Here is an 18,675-nt window from a genome sequence, read left to right as displayed (position 1 = left end):
GCTGTGGAAGGGGAATCTGTCCATGCCTCAGGTGGGGGTGCTGTGGGGTACACGTGTATGTGGGCTTGTGACAGGACGGTACCGTACGAAAGCACTCGCCGCTTTCGCGTCCCGTTGACTGCGCACAGATTGGAAGGTCAAGCCGCACGAGGCCTGACCACATAGGGGATTCCCGCTTACCGTCAGTAACTGCCTGTTACTGACTCCACCCACTGCGCTGTGGGCGGGTTCTCGCTGCCACCACCAAACTCCTAACCTGCCGTGGCGTTTGGAACCACGGTTCTGCTCTGTATGTGCCGACGCACTGCCTTACCACAGCTGTGTGGTGCTGACGAATCCCCACTAGCCACTTGCTAGGCCTCTACCGGTAGCTGGCAGAAGGCGGAGCTTGGTGACGCTAGGTACTTCCCTGGACAGCCGGAGGACGGGGCTAGGTTTGGCCTAACCCTGTTGGTCACAAGATGAAGCAGTCTTCTTGAGGCAAAGATGTTTATTGCTCAATAACCTTTAAAAAGGCTCCTCCCTATTGCTAGGGGTAACAGCATACAATCAGATGTTTTCAGCAGAATAATAAAATGGAATAATACACACTCCTATGGGCCAACTGCCCTCCTTTTATCCCTCTCCAAGACCCCTTACCACAGGGGGTAAGCCCGCCCTGTGGTGCACAACCAATCAATGTTTACCCATGAGCTGTGCATGCCTTGGTCACATGCACATCTAACATTGCCCTTATGGACAGTGGGGAGTGGTCGGTCTCCTTTGACTCTCCCACCTTGGAGAATCAGGATACTCCCCGGTGCCGTTCAGTCTGGCTGGGGGAAAGTTTTCCCTCCTAAACTGACTTCCAGAAACCTGCCCGGGACCTAGCCCACTGGCTGCAGCCTGGATTTGGGCTCCAGAGCTGGGCAGCCTGGCTCCCCGGTCCAGGTCTCTTGGCCACTACGGGTGATCTCCATGGAGCTCCAAGAAACCACTCAGCTTGTTTCATAGCTGAGCTGCTTCTCTTTCTCCCTGTGCCCCTTGGAAATGTGAGGCTGGATGGGAAAGCATTCCGTTTTTGGGGAAAAGGTCTGGGAGAATCCATCAGCCTGCACAGCCATGGATTCCCCCTTCCTGGGACACACAACCAAGTAAGTGCAATTTACCTTTAAATACATTACATTTAAATCACACTGTACATGTTATACATTTCAATACACTCTGAGCCTGCACAGGCTCCACATACCTAGGCACTGCAGTGCCTTACAACACACTGTACTTTCTATTATTTTACACAATGTCTGGTTTGTGGAATACTGTCCTAGTCCTGCAGCCTGGCTGCTAGGACCCTGTCTGTGCTGGCTCCTCTAGCCCTGCAGCCTGGCTGCTAGGGCTCTCTCAGTGCTGGAGGTATGGGGCTGGCTTCCCCCACCCTCCAGCCTGCCTGCCTGCCACTGGGGTCCAGGGAGCTGGGTCTCCCTGTCCCCCCAGTGTGGCACTACCTTTGTGGCCTCGCCGCATGCAGCGGCGCACCCCCCTGTACTGAAGCCCGGCGGCCCGGGACACTTGTCCCGGCCGCCGTGACTCTGGCTCTGCTGTAACGCTGAGGTGCCGGGAGCGTAGCTCCCGGACCCCAGCGTTCGTCAGCCTGCTCGCCAGCCTAATTGCACCCACGCCGCTAGGGAGCCGGCTAGCCCGGTCCCCGTGTGCGGTGCACCCCCTTGCCGCCCGGGACGTTCGTCCCGGCTGCCGCGGCTGGCCACCCGTGCTGGGCTGGGGCGCCGGGAGCAGAGCTCCCGGCCCTCAGCGGCGGCACACAGAGAGCACTGCAGCGGGAGCCGAGCTCCCAGCCGCAGCGCTCACCCTTCTCCCCGGCGCGCACACTCCAGTGCGCCCGGGGCTGCACCGACCGCTGCCGGGAGCGGAGCTCCCGGTCTCCGGCGGTCAGCGGCTGCCCTCTCCCCCTAAGCGCACACTCTGCTGAGCGCGCCGGGGGCTGTCCTCACTGCCGTGGTCTCCGGAGGGGTCCGGGACCACGGCACAGTTTAAAGTACAAATTTAAACAGTTTATAAAACACGGCGCCTAGCGCCCACAGTATTTTCAAATCTGGCGCCAAGCGCCCCTTTGTCCTTTAAAATGGCGCCGGGCACTAGGGGTTAAACCCTTCAGTGCCGCGGCGGCCATTTGCCTCGTGGCTGGGGCTCTCTGGCCACACGGCTGTAGGAGGGGGATTCTGTCCGTGCCTCAGGTGGGGGTGCTGTGGGGTACACGTGTGTGTGTGTGTGTGTGTGTGTGTGCTGTAGGAGGGAGATTCTGTCCGTGCATCAGGTGGGGGTGCTGTGGGGTCCACGTATGTGGGCCGTGGAAGGGGATTCTGTCCGTGCCTCAGGTTGGGGTGCTGTGGGATACACGTATGTGGGCTGTGGAAGGGGATTTTGTCCATGCCTCAGGTGAGGGTGCTGTGGTATGTGTGCTGTTGGAGGGGGATTCTGTCCGTGCCTCAGGTGAGGGTGCTGTGGGGTACACATGTATGTGGGCTGTAGGAGGGGGATTCTGTCCGTGCCTCAGGTGGGTGTGCTGTGGGGTACACGTGTATGTGGGCTCTGTAATGGAATTCTGTCCGTGCCTCAGGTGAGGATGCTGTGGGCTACACGTGTGTATGTGGGCTGTGGAAAGGGATTATGTCCGTGCCTCAGGTGGGTGTGCTGTGGGGTACACGTGTATGTGGGCTCTGTAATGGAATTCTGTCCGTGCCTCAGGTGAGGATGCTGTGGGCTACACGTGTGTATGTGGGCTGTGGAAAGGGATTATGTCCGTGCCTCAGGTGAGGTTGCTGTGGGGTACACGTGTGTGTGTGTGTGTGTGCTGTAGGAGGGGGATTCTGCTGTGCCTCAGGTGAGGGTGCTGTGGGATACACGTGTATGTGGGCCGTGGAAGGGGATTCTGTCCGTGCCTCAGGTGGGGGAGCTGTGGGATACACGTGTATGTGGGCTGTAGGAGGGGGATTCTGTCCGTGCCTCAGGTGGGGGAGCTGTGGGGTACACGTGTATGTGGGCTGTGGGAGGGGATTCTGTCCGTGCCTCAGGTGGGGGAGCTGTGGGGTACACGTGTATGTGGGCTGTGGGAGGGGATTCTGTCCGTGCCTCAGGTGAGGTTGCTGTGGGGTACACGTGTGTGTGTGCTGTAGGAGGGGGATTCTGTCCGTGCCTCAGGTAAGGGTGCTGTGGGATACACGTGTATGTGGGCCGTTGAAGGGGATTCTGTCCGTGCCTCAGGTGGGGGAGCTGTGGGGTACACGTGTATGTGGGCTGTGGGAGGGGATTCTGTCCGTGCCTCAGGTGAGGATGCTGTGGGCTACACGTGTATGTGGGCTGTAGGAGGGGGATTCTGTCCGTGCCTCAGGTGGGTGTGCTGTGGGGTACACGTGTATGTGGGCTCTGTAATGGAATTCTGTCCGTGCCTCAGGTGAGGATGCTGTGGGCTACACGTGTATGTGGGCTGTAGGAGGGGGATTCTGCTGTGCCTCAGGTGAGGTTGCTGTGGGGTACACGTGTGTGTGTGTGTGTGCTGTAGGAGGGGGATTCTGTCCGTGCCTCAGGTGGGGGAGCTGTGGGGTACACGTGTATGTGGGCTGTAGGAGGGGGATTCTGTCCGTGCCTCAGGAGGGGGAGCTGTGGGGTACACGTGTATGTGGGCTGTGGAAGGGGATTCTGTCCGTGTCTCAGGTGGGGGTGCTGTGGGGTACACGTATGTGGACTGTAGGAGGCGGATTCTGTCCGTGTCTCAGGTGGGGGTGCTGTGGGGTACACGTATGTGGGCTGTGGGAGGGGATTCTGTCCGTGTCTCAGGTGGGGGTGCTGTGGTATGTGTGCTGTTGGAGGGGGATTCTGTCTGTGCCTCAGGTGGGTGTGCTGTGGGATACACGTGTATATGTGCTGTGGAAGGGGATTCTGTCCGTGCCTCAGGTGAGGGTGCTGTGGGGTACACATGTATGTGGGCTGTAGGAGGGGGATTCTGTCCGTGCCTCAGGTGGGTGTGCTGTGGGGTACACGTGTATATGTGCTGTGGAAGGGGATTCTGTCCGTGCCTCAGGTGAGGGTGCTGTGGGGTACACATGTATGTGGGCTGTAGGAGGGGGATTCTGTCCGTGCCTCAGGTGGGTGTGCTGTGGGGTACACGTGTGTGTGGGCTCTGTAATGGAATTCTGTCCGTGCCTCAGGTGAGGATGCTGTGGGCTACACGTGTATGTGGGCTGTAGGAGGGGGATTCTGTCCGTGCCTCAGGTGGGTGTGCTGTGGGGTACACGTGTATGTGGGCTCTGTAATGGAATTCTGTCCGTGCCTCAGGTGAGGATGCTGTGGGCTACACGTGTATGTGGGCTGTAGGAGGGGGATTCTGTCCGTGCCTCAGGTGGGGGTGCTGTGGGGTACACGTGTATGTGGGCTCTGTAATGGAATTCTGTCCGTGCCTCAGGTGAGGATGCTGTGGGCTACACGTGTATGTGGGCTGTAGTTGGGGGATTCTGCTGTGCCTCAGGTGAGGTTGCTGTGGGGTACACGTGTGTGTGTGTGCTGTAGGAGGGGGATTCTGTCCGTGCCTCAGGTGAGGGTGCTGTGGGGTACACGTGTATGTGGGCTGTGGAAGGGGATTCTGTCCGTGTCTCAGGTGGGGGTGCTGTGGGGTACACGTATGTGGGCTGTGGGAGGGGATTCTGTCTGTGTCTCAGGTGGGGGTGCTGTGGGGTACACGTATGTGGGCTGTGGGAGGGGATTCTGTCCGTGTCTCAGGTGGGGGTGCTGTGGGGTACACGTATGTGGGCTGTGGGAGGCGGATTCTGTCCGTGTCTCAGGTGGGGGAGCTGTTGGGTACACGTATGTGGGCTGTGGAAGGGGATTCTGTCCGTGTCTCAGGTGGGGGTGCTGTGGGGTACACGTATGTGGGCTGTGGGAGGGGATTCTGTCTGTGTCTCAGGTGGGGGTGCTGTGGGGTACACGTATGTGGACTGTGGGAGGCGGATTCTGTCCGTGTCTCAGGTGGGGGTGCTGTGGGGTACACGTATGTGGGCTGTGGGAGGGGATTCTGTCCGTGTCTCAGGTGGGGGTGCTGTGGGGTACACGTATGTGGGCTGTGGGAGGCGGATTCTGTCCGTGTGTCAGGTGGGGGAGCTGTTGGGTACACGTATGTGGGCTGTGGAAGGGGATTCTGTCCGTGCCTCAGTTGGTGGTGCTATGGGTTACACGTACGTGGGCTGTGGGAGGGGGATTCTGTCCGTGCCTCAGGTGGGTGTGCTGTGGGAGGGGGATTCTGCTACAGTAGTACTGAGTAATTAATGGTTATTTCCACAGCAGCCCCCCCAGAAACGTTCTCGTACAGTCGAAGACTTTAACCGGTTCTGCTCCTTCGTCCTCGCTTATGCTGGCTACATCCCTGCACCCACTAAGGAGGTGAGTGTGGGGGTATCAGGGCCTTATAACTACTCTCCCCAGGGTGGGCGGGGCTTATAAATCCTACTACCCTTTGGTGGGAGGGGCTTATCTGTCACCCACATGGTTTTGTGCACATGTACCCATTGTACCTCAGCACCTATCCACTGATTCCCAGACTCTAAAGATATCCGTGGTTGAATGAGGGTACTAGGTAATCTGTGCCTTACACCCCGGGTTATTGGTACCTTGAGGACCGTGTTTGGGAACCACTAGGTTAGTAAGTCTACATTTAAACTAACATCCATCACCCCCCTATGTGACTGACACCTAATGTATTTTACTTGTCCCAAAAGCACAGACATCCCTCTGCTTCATCATTGACCGGTCTTTCCAGCACAAACGTGTGGTGGTCCTGATGACACCATCCCCCTACCCACGCCATATCCTGTGTCGCAATGTAACCAGTCCTGTATGTGTCTTACACCCATTAGGAGAGGTCATGGACTCCCCCCAGTTCCGCTTCCCCTCATCGGACGGAGGAGAGTGACAGCTGCGAATCTCCGGACGCACCACGTGGTACCCTGGCGCCAGCCACCTCTGACCTCAGCACTATCCAGACTTTCGTGATGAAGGCGAAGAGTCATGGTGAGGCAGGGAGCAGCAGTAAGCGGAAAGGAGGAGAACATTCCCGTGTGAAGAGAAGCAGTCGTAGGAAGAGGAGGCAGAGGCACCGAGGGGGAGCTGGCATGAGGCTGAGTGACACGGACACTGATGATGAGGATAGGGGAGAGAGACCCTTGGTGTCCCAAACTGCTCCTCAGCCACCTCCAAGCGCAGAAAGCAGTCGGGACGGTGGTGGCAGCTCTAGTGACGCAGATACGCAGGTGATGGATGAAGATATAATGGTGGAATCAGGTGAGATGTATTAGATAAACATAATAGTAATGCCCAGAATATAACGCTGCTCCCTGACCCCTACTAGCTTACCCAAATCCTGCTGTATGGTGACCTTACCTGCGTACTACACCAGCATTTACCACCACACCGCAGGTGGCTTATTGCTCTGTTACCCTCTGACTCTGCCTGCTCCCAATCCCACGCTCTCGCCTGCCTTACTGACTGCTCTGTCCCATGCTCTCGCCTGCCTTACTGACTGTTCTGTCCCATGCTCTTGCCTGCTGGCCTGCCTTACTGACTGCTCCCGTTCCCACGCTTTTGCCTACCTTACTGACTGCTCCCGGTCCTACGCGCTCTCCTGCTGGCCTGCCTTACTGACTGCTCTGTCCCATGCTCTCGCCTGCTGGCCTGTCTTACTGACTGCTCTATCCCTCCCTCTTGCCTGCTCTGTTCCCCTCTCAGACACTGCCTGCTCCCCATTCCACGCTCTTGCCTGCTGGCTTGTCTGACTGACTGCTCCCGGTCCCACGCTCTTGCCTGCTGATCTGCCTTACTGACTGCTCTGTCCCACAGTCTCACCTGCCTTACTGACTGCTCTGTCCTACGGTCTCACTTGCCTTACTGACTGCTCTGTCCTATGCTCTCGTCTGTTGGCCTGCCTAACTGACTGCTCTGTTCCACGCTCTCGCCTGCTGGCCTGCCTTACTGCTCTCGGTACCTTGCTCTCGCCTGCTGGCCTGCCTGCCTTACTGACTGCTCCCCATCCCACGGTCTCACTTGCCTTACTGACTGCTCTGTCCCACGGTCTCACTTGCCTTACTGACTGCTCTGTCCTATGCTCTCGTCTGTTGGCCTGTCTAACTGACTGCTCTGTTCCATGCTGTCGCCTGCTTTACTGCTCTCTGTACCTTGCTCTCGCCTGCTGGCCTGCCTGCATTACTGACTGCACCTGGTCCCATGCTCTCGCCTGCTGGCCTGCCTTACTGACTGCTCCCCATCCCACGCTCTCGCCTGCCTTACTGACTGCTCTGTCCCACGATCTTGCCTGCTGGCCCGCCTTACTGACTGCTCTGTGGCCACACTCGTCTGCCTTACGGACTGCTCTGTCTAACGCTCTCGCCTGCTGGCCTGCCTTATTTACTGCTCCGCTTCCCGCGCTCTCGCCTGCTGGCCTGCCTTACTTGACTGTACCTGGTCCCACGCTCTCGCCTGCTGGCCTTCCGTTCTGTCTGCTCCCGGTCCCACGCTTTCGTCTGCTTGCCTGTCTTATTGACTGCTCTAGGTCCCACACTCTTTCCTGCCTGCCTTGCTGACTGCTCCCGGTCCCACGCTCTCGCCTGCTGCCCTTCCATGCTGTGCTCCCTTCCCACGCTCTTGCCTGCTGGCCTGCCTTACTTTGACTGTACCTGGTCCCACGCTCTCGCCTGCTGGCCTTCCATACCGTCTGCTCCCGGTCCCACGCTCTCGCCTGCTGGCCTTCCCTTCTGTCTGCTCCCGGTCCCACGCTCTCGTCTGCTTGCCTGTCTTATTGACTGCTCTAGGTCCCACACTCTTTCCTGCCTGCCTTGCTGACTGCTCCCGGTCCCACGCTCTCCCCTGCTGCCCTTCCATACTGTGCTCCCTTCGTACGCTCTTGCCTGCTGGCCTGCCTTACTTGACTGTACCTGGTCCCACGCTCTCGCATGCTGGCCTTCCGTACTGTCTGCTCCCGGTCCCACGCTTTCGCCTGCTGCCCTGTCTTACTGACTGCTCCTGGTGGCCTGTCTTACTGACTGCTCCCGCGCTCTTGCCTGCTGGCCTGTTTTACTGCTTCCGGTCCCGCGCTCTCTCCTGCTGGCCTGCCTTACTGACTGCTCCCTGTCCCGCGCTCTCTCCTGCTGGCCTGCCTTACTAATTGCTCCCGGTCCCGCGCTCTCGCCTGCTGGCCTGCCTTACTGACTGCTCACGGTCTCGTGCTCTCGCCTGCTGGACTGCCTTACTGCCTGCTCCCGGTCTCGTGCTCTCGCCTGCTGGACTGCCTTACTGACTGCTCCTGGTCCCGCGCGCTCTCCTGGTGGCCTGTCTTACTGCTCCTGGTCCCGCGCTCTCTCCTGGTGGCCTGCCATACTGACTGCTCCTGGTCCCGCGCTCTCGCCTGCTGGCCTGCCTTACTGACTGCTGCTGGTCCCGCGCTCTCGCCTGCTGGCCTGCCTTACTGACTGCTCACGGTCTCGTGCTCTCGCCTGCTGGACTGCCTTACTGACTGCTTCTGGTCCCGGGCTCTCTCCTGGTGGCTGTCTTACTGCTCCTGGTCCCGCGCTCTCTCCTGGTGGCCTGCCATACTGACTGCTCCTGGTCCCACACTCTCGCCTGCTGGCCTGTCTTACTGACTGCTCCTGGTCCCGCGCTCTCGCCTGCTGGCCTGCCATACTGACTGCTCCTGGTCCCACACTCTCGCCTGCTGGCCTGCCTTACTGACTGCTCACGGTCCCGCGCTCTCGCCTGCTGGCCTGCCATACTGACTGCTCCTGGTCCCACGCTCTCTCCTGGTGGCCTGTCTTACTGCTCCCGGCCGCACGCTCTCGCCTGCTGGCCTGCCTTACTGACTGCTCCTGGTCCCGCACTCTCGCCTGCTGGCCTGCCTTACTGACTGCTCCTGGTCCCGCATTCTCGCCTGCTGGCCTGCCTTACTGACTGCTCCTGGTCCCGCGCTCTCGCCTCCTGGCCTGCCTTACTGACTGCTCCTGGTCATGCCCTCTCGCCTCCTGGCCTGCCTTACTGACTGCTCCTGGTACCGCGCTCTCGCCTGCTGGCCTGCCTAACTGACTGCTCCGGGTCCCGCCCTCTCTCTTGGTGGCCTGCCTTACTGACTGCTCACGGTCTCGTGCTCTCGCCTGCTGGACTTTCTTACTGACTGCTCCTGGTCCCGCGCTCTCTCCTGGTGGCCTGTCTTACTGCTCCTGGTCCCGCACTCTCTCCTGGTGGCCTGCCATACTGACTGCTCCTGGTCCCGCGCTCTCGCCTGCTGGCCTGCCTTACTGACTGCTCCTAGTCCCGCGCTCTCGCCTGTTGGCCTGCCTTACTGATTGCTCCCAGTCCCGTGCTCTCGCCTGCTGGCCTGCCTTACTGACTGCTCCTGGTCCCGCGCTCTCGCCTCCTGGCCTGCCTTACTGACTGCTCCTGGTCCTGCGCTCTCGCCTCCTGGCCTGCCTTACTGACTGCTCCTGGTCCTGCGCTCTCGCCTCCTGGCCTGCCTTACTGACTGCTCCTGGTACCGCGCTCTCGCCTGCTGGCCTGCCTAACTGACTGCTCCGGGTCCCGCCCTCTCTCTTGGTGGCCTGCCTTACTGACTGCTCACGGTCTCGTGCTCTCGCCTGCTGGACTGCCTTACTGACTGCTCCTGGTCCCGCGCTCTCTCCTGGTGGCCTGTCTTACTGCTCCTGGTCCCGCACTCTCTCCTGCTGGCCTGCCTTACTGACTGCTCCTGGTCCCGCGGTCTCGCCTGCTGGCCTGCCTTACTGACTGCTCCTGGTCCCGCGCTCTCGCCTGTTGGCCTGCCTTACTGACTGCTCCCGATCCCACGCTCTCGCCTGCTGCCCTGTCTTACTGACTGCTCCCGGTCCCGCGCTCTTTCCTGGTGTCCTGTCTTACTGCTGCTGGTCCTGAGCTCTCGCCTGCTGGCCTGCCTTACTGACTGCTCCTGGTCCCGCGCTCTCGCCTGCTGGCCTGCCTTACTGACTGCTCCTGGTCCCGTGCTCTTGCCTGCTGGCCTGCCATACTGACTACTCCCGGTCCCGCGCTCTCGCCTGCTGGCCTGCCTTACTGACTGCTCCCGGTTCCACGCTCTCGCCTGCTGCCCTGTCTTACTGACTGCTCCCGGTCCCGCGCTCTTTCCTGGTGTCCTGTCTTACTGCTGCTGGTCCCGCGCTCTCGCCTGCTGGCCTGCCTTACTGACTGCTCCCGCTCTCGCCTGCTGGCCTGCCTTACTGACTGCTCCCGGTCCCGCGCTCTCGCCTGCAGGCCTGCCTAACTGACTGCTCCCGGTCCCACGCTCTCGCCTGCTGCCCTGTCTTACTGACTGCTCCCGGTCCCGCGCTCTTTCCTGGTGTCCTGTCTTACTGCTGCTGGTCCCGCGCTCTCTCCTGGTGGCCTGCCATACTGACTGCTCCTGGTGGCCTTTCTTACTGACTGCTCCCGGTCCCACGCTCTCGTTTTCTGGCCTGCCATACTGCTTGCTCTCGCCTGCCTGCCTGCCTCGCTGAGCCCCTACTTTTGTCATGCCCTGGGGATGTAGTTTTCCAGGCAGTGATGCTGGCTGTGCGTAGTCTGAGCTCTGGGTGTCAGCGCTAGATAAGCCTGTGATGTTGTTATTAGAGGTTATGTCATGTGAATGTAATGCCGTGTGAGGTTTCCTTACGGTACAGGTATAGCAGCGCCACCTAGTGGTCACACTTTGCAGCTCCTAGTTACTGGAATGGCCGTTGCCTGCAGGATAATCCTGGGGACGGAGATGCTGTATAGTAGAGCCCCAGCAATGACGCTGTGTCCGAGCAGCATACCGTATTCACTCTTCAGCTCCTTATCCGTGATGTCCTTCATTTTGGTCAGATCATTAGTGTTCCCAGCAGCACAGAGTATTTCAGGAGATGCGTGATAGTGGTCATGTGTAACGGTGTGGGGGGTACTCTGAGGGGATATGAATCCCCGCCCACCTTATGTATTGCTGTGGGGGCGTCGGGCCTGTGTGCTTAGAGGACACCTAGACGTACGGTTCCCTGCTGAAGCTCCGTGTCTCCACCATCGTATGGGTTATGGTGTGGAGATGTGCCCACTGCATCCGTCTGTCATTTCCCACAGCTGGTGCCGGCACCCGGAAACCTACCGACAGCCAGTGCTAGCTGTGGGGGTACTGTGCTCCCCTGCATGAGTCACACACAACCGCACCAACGCTGACTGCGAGGGGGTGCCTCAGTGCATACAATATGGGGGAGAGGGTGTGCCTCAGTGTGTATGATATGGGGGGAGGGTGTGCCTCAGTGCATACAATATGGGGGGAGGGTGTGCCTCAGTGTGTATGATATGGGGGGAGGGTGTGCCTCAGTGTGTATGATATGGGGGGAGGGTGTGCCTCAGTGCGTACAATATGGGGGGAGGGTGTGCCTCAGTGTGTATGATATGGGGGGAGGGTGTGCCTCAGTGTGTACAATATGGGGGGAGGGTGTGCCTCAGTGCATACAATATGGGGGGAGGGTGTGCCTCAGTGTGTACAATATGGGTGGAGGGTGTGCCTCAGTGCGTACAATATGGGGGGGAGGGTGTGCCTCAGTGTGTATGATATGGGGGGGAGGGTGTGCCTCAGTGTGTACGATATGGGGGGAGGGTGTGCCTCAGTGCGTATGATATGGGGGAGAGGGTGTGCCTCTGCGTATGATATGGGGGGAGGGTGTGCCTCAGTGCGTATGATATTGGGAGAGGGTGTGCCTCAGTGCGTATGATATGGGGAGAGGGTGTGCCTCAGTGCGTATGATATGGGGGGAGGGTGTGCCTCAGTGCGTATGATATGGGGGAGAGGGTGTGCCTCAGTGTGTACGATATGGGGGGGAGGGTGTTGCCTCAGTGCGTACAATATGGGGGGAGGGTGTTGCCTCAGTGCGTACAATATGGGGGGAGGGTGTGCCTCAGTGCGTACGATATGGGGGGGAGGGTGTGCCTCAGTGCGTATGATATGGGGGGAGGGTGTGCCTCAGTGTGTACGGTATGGGGGGGAGGGTGTGCCTCAGTGCGTACGATATGGGGGGGAGGGTGTGCCTCAGTGTGTATGATATGGGGGGACGGTGTGCCTCAGTGTGTACGATATGGGGGGGGGGGGGGTGCCTCAGTGCGTACAATATGGGGGGAGGGTGTGCCTCAGTGCGTACGATATGGGGGGAGGGTGTGCCCTAGTGCGTACAATATGGGGGGATGGTGTGCCTCAGTGCGTACAATATGGGGGAGGGTGTGCCTCAGTGTGTATGATATGGGGGGGAGGGTGTGCCTCAGTGTGTATGATATGGAGGGGAGGGTGTGTCTCAGTGTGTATGATATGGGGGGGAGGGTGTGCCTCAGTGCGTGTGATATGGGGGGGGGAGGGCGTGCCTCAGTGCGTACGATATGGGGGAGGGTGTGCCTCAGTGTGTATGATATGGGGGGGAGGGCGTGCCTCAGTGCGTACAATATGGGGGGAGGGTGTGCCTCAGTGCGTGTGATATGGAGGGGAGGGCGTGCCTCAGTGCATACAATATGGGGGGAAGGTGTGCCTCAGTGCGTATGATATGGGGGGGAGGGTGTGCCTCAGTGCGTACGATATGGGGGAGAGGGTATGCCTCAGTGCGTACGATATGGGGGGGAGGGTTACTTCAGTGTGTATGATATGGGGGGGAGGGTGTGCCTCAGTGTGTATGATATGGGGGGGAGGGTGTGCCTCAGTGCGTGTGATATGGGGGGGAGGGTGTGCCTCAGTGCGTGTGATATGGGGGGAGGGCGTGCCTCAGTGCATACGATATGGGGGAGGGTGTGCCTCAGTGCGTACGATATGGGGGGGAGGGTGTGGCTCAGTGCGTACGATTGGGGAGGAGGGTGCGCCTCGGTGCGTACGATTGGGGAGGAGGGTGCGCCTCGGTGCGTACGATTTGGGGAGGAGGGTGCGCTTCGGTGCGTACGATTTGTGGAGGAGGGTGCTCCCCGGTGCGTACGATTTGGGGAGGAGGGTGCGCCTCGGTGCGTACGATTGGGGAGGAGGGTGCGCCTCGGTGCGTACGATTGGGGAGGAGGGTGCGCCTCGGTGCGTATGATTGGGGAGGAGGGTGCGCCTCGGTGCGTACGATTGGGGAGGAGGGTGCGCCTCGGTGCGTACGATTGGGGAGGAGGGTGTATGTGTGTGTGTGTGGGGGGTGTGTGCGTCAGTGCGTACAGAGGAGGATTAGGGTGCATCTATGTGTGTGTGTAGGAGGGGCGTGTGTACAGATGCAGGGGGGCTTTGTCAGTGTGTTCCAGTGGGGTGGGGGTGTTGGTCTTTGAGTAGGGGGGAGGGGGATCCCCTCCCCCCTACTCAAAGACCAGCACCCCCATGAAATATCCCCATGTAGTATATTGGATTATTCTGCTGTTCTGTGTAGAATAAAGGCTTCCCCCTCTGTAGCGGTTGCTCGGTGCGTTGTCCCCCTCTCTGTCCCCCTCTCTGTCCCCCTCTCTGTCCCCCTCTCTGTCCCCCTCTCTGTCCCCCTCTCTGTCCCCCTCTCTGTCCCCCTCTCTGTCCCCCTCTCTGTCCCCCTCTCTGTCCCCCTCTCACTGTTTCTCTCCTGCCGCAGGTGACGACTCCTGGGACCTGGTGACATGTTACTGCGAGAAGCCGTTCGCCGGACGCCCGATGATTGAGTGTAACATCTGCTGTACGTGGGTTCATCTCTCCTGCGCGAAGATCCGGAAGAGTAACGTCCCCGACATCTATTACTGCCAGAAGTGCAGGGAGGGGAGGAACGGGGGCAGCACAGGGCCCAAAGAGGAACCCTGACACCCCTTCATCAGACTTGGACTGAGTGCAGACAGTGGGGAGGAGGGTGGTGAGCGGGATGGCGGAGCAGTCTCCTCCGCAGAGCGCTGCGCTCGCACCGGTGTACAGATCACGCAGCGCTCTGCTCATTCTTGTGTAAATAGTGGACAGAAACTTTATTTTTTTTTCTGCCCCCCCTGTAATAATTCCTGTTTCTATCCCAGAAATAAAAGTTACTTTGTGTATAGCAGTGCTGGTTCCTGTGTCTCTGCCACCCCGGCCGGGGGTAGGTGACCCTGAGCCAGGAACGCAGGGGGTACGTCAGGGTAACGCAGAGCAATGCTTCCGTGTGACTGCTTCCATTTCTTTATGCCAGGCACATAGGTGGTAGGTGGTTATGGCAGGTGACACAGTACGGTCCACGGCTCCGTCCAGGTAGGTCCTGCCGTGCAGACAGCAGTGGCCGTGCTCTCGTATGCCTATCCAGTGACACGTGCCCTTCTCCTACAGAGCCGGGGGTATTCCAGCTGCTGCAGAACCACACATCCCAGCACGCCCTGCATCAGTTTCCCTATTAGAGCAGGGTCTGCTGGGATGTGTAGTTCTACAGCAGCTGGAGGGCCGCATGTTGAAAGACCCTATTTTTACAGTTGCCGCACTGGAAGAAAGTGATGTCGTACGGGTGTCCCGGCAGCTGCTGATGACCGGATACCGCGTAGAAGTGGCGCTGGAACAGACATCCCACCATCTGACGGACAGTATAGCACACCATGGAAGTCGTATGTTACTATTGGACTGGTGCAACTGGCGGATTGCAGGGTGGCAGCTTGCGGGGCGGCTCCCGGGGCAGCAGCAGCTTCTGGCCCAACTTATCAGTGGTGGAAGAGAAGACTTCAATCTGCAGCCCCATGCTATACCCGCTGCTCTATGCTTCACCCTACAGCAGGATAACGGCCCAGTGCTACCTCCAGGGAAAGAACCAGGCGGCAGCTAGAAATCCTGGACTGTCTCCAGCAGGACAGAGAGGGGACTGCAAAGCCTCCTCCAGGTGCAGCACGTCCTGCGGGAGCTTCTGCCAGGGGAAGACCTTCTGGAGCCATGTGACTCCCATAATGTAGGAGGATGCTGGGAAAGTGTCCGGGATTCTGCTGCGCTGCGGGATTATGCTGCGATTATACAGTGCTGCGGAATTATGCTGCGCTGCGGGATTATACAGCGCTGTGGAATTATGCTGCGCTGCGGAATTATGCTGCGATTATACAGTGCTGCGGAATTATGCTGCGATTATACAGTGCTGCGGAATTATGCTGCGATTATACAGTGCTGCGGAATTATGCTGCGGGATTATACAGCGCTGCGGGATTATGCTGCGATTATACAGTGCTGCGGAATTATGCTGCGATTATACAGTGCTGCGGAATTATGCTGCGCTGCAGGATTATACAGCGCTGCGGGATTATGCTGCGATTATACAGTGCTGCGGGGTTGTGCTGCGATTATACAGCGCTGCGGAATTATGCTGCGATTATACAGCGCTGCGGGGTTGTACTGCGATTATACAGCGCTGCGGGGTTGTGCTGCGATTATACAGCGCTGCGGGGTTGTGCTGCGATTATACAGCGCTGCGGGGTTGTGCTGCGATTATACAGCGCTGCGGGGTTGTGCTGCGATTATACAGCGCTGCGGGGTTGTGCTGTGATTTTACAGCGCTGCGGGATGCTGCGGGATTATACAGCGCTGCGGGATTATGCTGCGATTATACAGCGCTGCGGGATTATGCTGCGATTATACAGCGCTGCGGGGTTGTGCTGTGATTTTACAGCGCTGCGGGATTATGCTGCGATTATACAGCGCTGCGGGGTTGTGCTGTGATTTTACAGCGCTGCGGGATTATGCTGCGATTATACAGCGCTGCGGGGCTGTGCTGCGATTATACAGCGCTGCGGGGTTGTGCTGCGATTATACAGCGCTGCGGGGTTGTGCTGCGATTTTACAGCGCTGCGGGATTATGCTGCGATTATACAGCGCTGCGGGGTTGTGCTGCGATTATACAGCGCTGCGGGGTTGTGCTGTGATTTTACAGCGCTGCGGGATTATGCTGCGATTATACAGCGCTGCGGGGTTGTGCTGTGATTTTACAGCGCTGCGGGATTATGCTGCGATTATACAGCGCTGCGGGGCTGTGCTGCGATTATACAGCGCTGCGGGGTTGTGCTGCGATTATACAGCGCTGCGGGGTTGTGCTGCGATTTTACAGCGCTGCGGGATTATGCTGCGATTATACAGCGCTGCGGGGTTGTGCTGCGATTATACAGCGCTGCGGGGTTGTGCTGTGATTTTACAGCGCTGCGGGGTTGTGCTGCGATTATACAGCGCTGCGGGGTTGTGCTGCGATTATACAGCACTGCGGGGTTGTGCTGCGATTATACAGCGCTGCGGGGTTGTGCTGCGATTATACAGCGCTGCGGGATTATGCTGCGATTATACAGCGCTGCGGGATTATGCTGCGATTATACAGCGCTGCGGGGTTGTGCTGTGATTTTACAGCGCTGCGGGGTTGTGCTGTGATTTTACAGCGCTGCGGGATTATGCTGCGATTATACAGCGCTGCGGGGTTGTGCTGTGATTTTACAGCGCTGCGGGATTATGCTGCACTGCGGGGTTATGCTGTGATTTTACAGTGCTGTGGAATTATGCTGCGATTATACAGCGCTGCGGGATTATGCTGCGATTATACAGCGCTGCGGGGTTGTGCTGCGATTATACAGCGCTGCGGGGTTGTGCTGTGATTTTACTGTGCTGCGGGGTTGTGCTGCGATTATACAGCGCTGCTGGGTTGTGCTGCGATTATACAGCGCTGCGGGGTTGTGCTGCGATTATACAGCGCTGCGGGGTTGTGCTGCGCTGGTGAGGCAGACCTTGTTACACAGTGTGATGACATGTTTCTTGTTCTATGCTTTCCGCTCCGAGCACCGGTAGCATACCTCCGCCTCGCTGAGGCCATTCTATACAGATATTGTCCTAACAGCTACCCCATACATACACCTGCCCTATTGCTGCAGAAGGGTTGGGTACAGAATCCCTACACTGAGGATACCTAACCCTCCCCTCGCACAGCCTAACCCTCCCCTCCCCCCGCACAGCCTATCCCTCCCCTCCCCCCGCACAGCCTAACCCTCCCCTCCCCCCGCACAGCCTAACTCTCCCCTCCCCCCGCACAGCCTAACCCCTCCCCCCCGCACAACCTAACCCTCCCCTCCCCCCGCACAGCCTAACCCTCCCCTCCCCCCGCACAGCCTAACCCTCCCCTCCCCCCCGCACAGCCTAACCCTCCCCTCCCCCCCGCACAGCCTAACCCTCCCCTCCCCCCCCGCACAGCCTAACCCTCCCCTCTCGCCGCACAGCCTAACCCTCCCCTCTCGCCGCACAGCCTAACCCTCCCCTCTCGCCGCACAGCCTAACCCTCCCCTCTCGCCGCACAGCCTAACCCTCCCCTCTCGCCGCACAGCCTAACCCTCCCCTCTCGCCGCACAGCCTAACCCTCCCCTCTCGCCGCACAGCCTAACCCTCCCCTCTCGCCGCACAGCCTAACCCTCCCCTCTCGCCGCACAGCCTAACCCTCCCCTCTCGCCGCACAGCCTAACCCTCCCCTCTCGCCGCACAGCCTAACCCTCCCCTCCCCCCCGCACAGCCTAACCCTCCCCTCCCGCCGCACAGCAACCCTCCCCTCCCGCCGCACAGCCTAACTCTCCCCGCACGGCCTAACCCTCCCCTCCCGCCGCACAGCAACCCTCCCCTCCCGCCGCACAGCCTAACTCTCCCCGCACGGCCTAACCCTCCCCTCCCGCCGCACGGCCTGACCCTCCCCTCCCCCCGCACGGCCTGACCCGAACCCTCCCCCCGCACGGCCTGACCCGAACCCTCCCCCCGCACGGCCTGACCCGAACCCTCCCCCCGCACGGCCTGACCCGAACCCTCCCCCCCACACGGCCTGACCCGAACCCTCCCCCACACACGGCCTGACCCGAACCCTCCCCCCACACGCCCTAACCGGAGCCCTCCCCCCACACGCCCTAACCGGAGCCCTCCCCCCACACAGCCTGGACGCTGGTAGCGCAGGTAGAGGCAGTAAGGCCCACAGCAGGAAAAAGGACGGCCGTGCAAAGATAACTTGTCAAAGCATCTTATGACCATCAGAAATACTAGATGGAAATCTCTCCGCCCATGGATGGCCCCACGCGCACACTAGTGATTCTGACCTCTTCCCATGGATGACCCCACGCATAAACTAGTGATTCTGACCTCCTCCCATGGATGACCCCACGCATACACTAGTGATTCTGACCTCCTCCCATGGATGACCCCACGCATTCACTAGTGATTCTGACCTCCTCCCATGGATGACCCCACGCATACACTAGTGATTCTGACCTCCTCCAATGGATGAGCCCACGCATACACTAGTGATTCTGACCTCCTCCCATGGATGACCCCACGCATACACTAGTGATTCTGACCTCCTCCCATGGATGACCCCACGCATACACTAGTGATTCTGACCTCCACCCATGGATGACACCACGCACACTAGTGATTCTGACCTCTTCCCATGGATGACTCCACACGCACACTAGTGATTCTGACCTCTTCCCATGGATGACTCCACACGCACACTAGTGATTCTGACCTCTTCCCATGGATGACCCCACGCATACACTAGTGATTCTGACCTCCTCCCATGGATGACCCCACGCATACACTAGTGATTCTGACCTCCTCCCATGGATGACCCCACGCATACACTAGTGATTCTGACCTCCTCCCATGGATGACCCCACGCATACACTAGTGATTCTGACCTC

General features: G+C 59.2%; 1 protein-coding gene across 2 annotated transcripts in view; it reads left to right on the top strand.

Moving 5' to 3' along the window:
- Positions 1-14,063, top strand: part of PHF23 (PHD finger protein 23) — a 30,866-nt gene extending 16,803 nt beyond the window's left edge. The window contains exons 3-5 of one of the 2 annotated variants that reach the window (XM_063930653.1): positions 5,332-5,427; positions 5,901-6,324; positions 13,632-14,063. In XM_063930653.1, coding sequence (XP_063786723.1) covers positions 5,332-5,427; positions 5,901-6,324; positions 13,632-13,834 — 723 coding nt within the window. In that variant the 3' untranslated portion in view covers positions 13,835-14,063. Of the gene's footprint in view, positions 1-5,328; positions 5,428-5,900; positions 6,325-13,631 lie in introns of both variants that reach the window. The other variant, XM_063930652.1, reaches the window with a different exon arrangement.
- Positions 14,064-18,675: the final 4,612 nt, after the last annotated feature.

The sequence above is a fragment of the Pseudophryne corroboree genome, chromosome 6 (assembly GCF_028390025.1).
Source record: "Pseudophryne corroboree isolate aPseCor3 chromosome 6, aPseCor3.hap2, whole genome shotgun sequence".
NCBI classification, from domain to species: domain Eukaryota; kingdom Metazoa; phylum Chordata; class Amphibia; order Anura; family Myobatrachidae; genus Pseudophryne; species Pseudophryne corroboree.
Note: the sequence above shows the minus strand (reverse complement) of the source record. Positions and strands in the feature narration are given on the sequence as shown.